Genomic DNA, 4,854 nt, shown 5'->3' on the forward strand with positions numbered 1-4,854 from the left:
CAGGGTTTCTCTGTAGCTTTTGGTTCCTGTCCTGGAACTAGCTCTTGTAGACCAGGCTGGCCTCGAACTCACAGGGATCCCCTTGCCTCTGCCTCCCAAGTGCTGGGATTAAAGGCGTGCGCCACCACTGCCCGGCTTGTTTTTGTTTTTTGAGACAGGGTTTCTCTGTGTAACTTTGGAGCTTGTTCTGGAACTCACTTGGTAAACCAGGCTGGCCTTGAACTCACAGAGATCCTCCTGCCTCTGCCTCCCGAGTGCTGGGATTAAAGGCGTGCGCCACCATCGCCCTGCCTGTTTCTGCTTTTTAAGTGCTGGTATTAAAAGTGTGGGCCAGCACTGCCTGGCTAAATCTTTTTTGTTTTTTGAGACAGAATCGATATCCCAGGCTGGCCTGGAACTTGTGAGTGAAAGCTGACCTTGAATCCTGACTTAATCTCTAATTGTCGGGTCACAGGCCGTCATGCTTAGAGCCTATTTAAAAGTTGCAATGGTTCAGAAAAATGATAGGGATTAATATAGTGATACATTATTTGTGTTTTAATAAATAAAACTTGCCTGAAGATCAGAGGGCTAAGCAGCCATATAGCCATACAGCCCAAGAAGTGGTGACATGCACCTTGAACTCTCTGTGAGTTCAAGGCCACCCTAGGCTACTCAAGATTGAATCTTTTAAAATGAGAAACATCCCAGTGCTAGGGAGGTGGTGGAGACAGGAGTGATGTGACCGGACAGAGAGGAATATAAAGGGGAAAAGACAGGAACTCAGTGGAGTCTGAAGTTGGTGGAGAGCATTGTAGGATCTCCCCTTTGTTTGTGTGAGCCTTGGTAGAAGTAAGATCTCTTTAGTGGCTTGGCTGCTTTGCTTTTTTGATCTTCAGCTTGAACCCCAATATCTGTCTCTGGGTTTTTATTATTTGTACTACAACCCTAGACCAATTCTGAATTCTGATACAGTATCTCAGCACTTTCTTTGTGTTATTTGATGTGGGGGAGATGTTTTTGTCTAGCTTTTTAATATTTTCTCTGATCTCTAGAAGATGATGCTGATGGAGAAACAGAAACTGGAGAAATACAGAATAAAAATGTCACTTATGATCTGTCAAAATTGGTAAACTATCCTGGTTTTAATATATCTACTCCCAGAGGTATTCCAGATGTAAGTATACATTTAACAATTTTTCTTCTGAACTGTGATAATATTAAAGATTTTCAAAATACTAAAGTATGTAGCAGTTTGTTACTTAAGCAAATGAATTTGTAGCTGGACACGTGTAATCACGGCACATAAGAAGGGGGCAAAGTGAAGTGAGTTTTTACTGACATGTTTTAACAGTTCATTTGTTAGATCTCATGTTACAGGCTGGCCTTGATGAGCCTGCCTTCACTCCCAGATTCCAGGATTGTCGGTGTGCATGCATCCAGTTCTGATGTGGGTTCTGCAGCCAAACTCAGATTATCAGGCTGCAACTCTTTATGCACTAAATCTCCTAGATCCTATACGGAGCTTTTTAACTTCCATTTTTCAGTACTAGAAATTGGATTCAGAACCTCTTATATGCTAGTACCACACTGTCACTGAGCTACATCCCAATCTTAGTTTCTCTTGTTAATTAGAATATTAAGTGTAAAACTGTATTATCAGAGTTGTGGGGATTGTCTGGCACTATTTCCTAAGCAAAGGAGCAGAGGTCAATTGTTAGGCTCTATAATCTTAACTTCGCGCAAGCTCAGCTGGAGTCTGAACCTCAGTGTGGTCTTGTATGGTGGCATGCCTTTAATCTGACTTTGACAGGTAGAGGAAGTGGATCTGTGAGATAGGGTTTCTCTGTGTAGCCCTGACAGTCCTGGAATTCATTTTGTAGACCAGGCTTACCTTGAACTCAGATCCTCCTGTCTATGCCTCCCAAGTGATGGGATTAAAGGTGTGTGCCACCACCATCACCACCACCTGGCTTGTTTGGGGTGTTTTATTTTTTTTTTATTTTTTATTATTTTTTTTTTAAAGATTTATTTATTTATTGTGTATACAACATTCTGCTTTGATGTATGCCTGCACGCCAGAGGAGGGCGCCAGATCTCAGTACAGATGGTTGTGAGCCACCATGTGGTTGCTGGGAATTGAACTCAGGACCTCTGGAAGAGCAGCCAGTGCTCGTAACCTCTGAGCCATCTCTCCAGCCCCGTTTGGGGTGTTTTATGATGCAATGATGTTCCTTTGGCATCTTCTACGCCCTGGGATCCAAGAGTCTGCCAGTTAGTCTAGTTTTACAGTTTTTATTATTATTTTCTAGTTTGCAAATGAAGTAATGGGATTTTTCTGTGACATTTGGTTGTTTTTTGTTTTGTTTTGTTTTGAGACAGGGTTTTTCTGTGTAACTTTAGACTTTGTCCTAGAACTAGCTCTCGTAGACGAGGCTGGTCTCGAACTCACAGCGATCAGCCTGCCTCTGCCTAGGATTAAAGGCGTGTGCCACTACCCCTTCATTCATTGTGACATTTTTTTGTTTTAGGGCTTTTGGGTGGGGTTTTGTTGAGATGGGGTCTCACTGTAACCCAAAAAACTTTCAAGTCACTGTGTGTCCCAATCTGGCCTGAGATTTGCAGTGACCCTTAGTGACCTCTTTAGTGCTAGGAGCAAAATCTTAAAAAGTTGATATTTTCCAAATCCATTCGTCCTGTTTTTCCACATTAGGAATGGAGAATATTCGGTTCCATACCAATGCAGGCATGTCAACAGAAGGATGTGTTCGCCAGTTACCTTACTTCTAACATCCAGTCGGTAAATAGATTTGTGTGTGCATGTGTATGATGCTGAGAATTGAACCTAGGACGTCAGGTGTGCTAGGCAAGCGCTCTACCGCTGAACTACATTCCTAGCCTCAATACATAGGTTTTAAGGGTATAGTTGGTAAATGTAGCCATGAGATTTTATGGCAGTATCTTAATATTCTTTTGGATTATACTGTAAACACTGATTAATCAAGAGGCTGCAGAATAGGAGCTCATTCAACAATTGCTTGGGTCCAGACTGGTTAAAGTATAGGTTCAAGGTTCTCTGTGTAACTTGTGTTCCTGTTGATTACTCCATTAGCCGAGCCTGAAGTCTGGCAGCAAGCGATCTTCTTCTCAGTCCAGCCCTAATAGTCCAAAGAAGCAGAGGAAGGAAGGCAGCTCAGCAGCCTCCCCTGCTGACATGGACATTGACTCAGGTATGTCTCTGTGGATTTGAGAAGGCAAGGTCAGTCTTTATGCTCCTGGGTCTGTAAGGAGGGTAAAGCTCCACCATCCTTAGTGCCCTAATCCTTAGCTATCAGGCAGAGCATTACCTTTGTTGCTGATCAAACCTGAATTGGAAGCCACGCTTGGTGTGAGAAGCAGAGGGACCAGCTATCCAAGTCCCTTAACTGGCAGTCAGGCACCAGTAGTGCCACAGCTCATCTGGCCCCTCTGTTGGGGCATCACTCTGGAACAAACAGCAAAAGAGCATGCATGCACATCTCTGGCAGTTCCAGCTTCAAGAAGAGTTGAGCCATTGAGCTATTGCCTTTGTAGGCATATTGTTCCTCAGCGTTATCTCCCAGGGACCATGTACTCATTAGAACTTAAAACTGGGCATATCCTTGCCTTTGAAACCCTCCCTTGACCTTTTGTCCTTTCGTTCCTCTGTATCTTCCCGTGAACCTGTGCTTGGCCAGGATCATGGTGGTCCCGACAGGGAAAGCTAGTGTCTGTGTTAGGAGCCCCTCTGACCCAGCCCAGCCACTACACATTTGTGTTTGCCTTATTGGTGGTTAATTAGATATATTCCAGGACTGTTCTGGACCCCAGGCTAAAACTTCTTGTCCTGGTCCAAAGTAGACCTGGTTAGTTCTGTCTGTCCTACATAGCAAGACAAGACAGGTGTTCTGAAATGAGGTAAAATGCAACATTATGAGAAAAGCATAAAGCAGTACTGTGGCAGCTGGGGCAGCGGTAGGGCTGGCGGTGTGCGTGCTTAGCATGCGGAAGGCCTGGGTTGGAATACCAGCACTGAAGAGAAAAACTCTGAATGAGGTACAGATAGTGTACTTTATTCCAGACTTGAATGGAAACACTCCCCATTTTCAAATTCCCAGGGAGATTTTTAAAAGATTATAAACTAAATTCTCTTGAAGTTGAAGGGAAATGAAGTCCATAGTTAATTACTTTACAAAAATTCATAATCTGTTAGGCTTGGTGTCTTGTAGTCCTGGTACTTGGGAAACAGGCCAGGAGGATTGTTGGTTCAAGTCTAGCCCGGGCTGTATTGCAGGATCCTGTCCCCAAAGATAAACCAGTTAAGTTGCCAAATCATTTTATATTGTATCATCTCAGCACAGGGTCATGAGTACCATGCCAGGAATTTGCAAATCTTGGGTTTCTAGCTTTTGCAACCTTACTTCAGCTTCCAGTCTCACTTTTCCCCCCATTTCTAATTTTTGGATTGGTTGTTTTTAAGATAGGAGTTCATGTAGCCCAGACTAGCTTCAAACTTATTATGTAGCTAGCCCAAACTGATCTTAAAGTTCCCACCATCCTCCTATGTTAGTCTTCTAAGTCCTGGGATCACAAGAATGATCCACCATACCTGGCTCTCCAGTCTTATTTTTAAACAAGGTCATAGAATTCATAGGGGAAAAATTCTAACAACCTTTGCTAATGACCCATGAAAATTTGAAACAAGCTGGATGTGGTGGTAGATTCCTATAATCCTAGAACTTAAGAGACAAGAGGTCCTCACAATGGGGCTGGAGAGATGGCTCAGTGGTTAAGAGCATTGCCTGCTCTTCCAAAGGTCCTGAGTTCAATTCCCAGCAACCACATGGTGGCTCACAA

General features: G+C 43.4%; 1 protein-coding gene across 2 annotated transcripts in view; it reads left to right on the plus strand.

The window, feature by feature from the left end:
- Positions 1 to 4,854, plus strand: part of Zcchc8 (zinc finger CCHC-type containing 8) — a 32,761-nt gene that overhangs the window by 19,229 nt on the left and 8,678 nt on the right. The window contains exons 11-13 of one of the 2 annotated variants that reach the window (XM_013350164.2): positions 1,035 to 1,156; positions 2,693 to 2,779; positions 3,092 to 3,209. In XM_013350164.2, coding sequence (XP_013205618.1) covers positions 1,035 to 1,156; positions 2,693 to 2,779; positions 3,092 to 3,209 — 327 coding nt within the window. The remainder of the gene's footprint in view (positions 1 to 1,034; positions 1,157 to 2,692; positions 2,780 to 3,091; positions 3,210 to 4,854) is intronic. The other variant, XM_026785813.1, reaches the window with a different exon arrangement.

Source organism: Microtus ochrogaster, chromosome 2 (assembly GCF_000317375.1).
Source record: "Microtus ochrogaster isolate Prairie Vole_2 chromosome 2, MicOch1.0, whole genome shotgun sequence".
Classification (NCBI taxonomy): Eukaryota; Metazoa; Chordata; class Mammalia; order Rodentia; family Cricetidae; genus Microtus; species Microtus ochrogaster.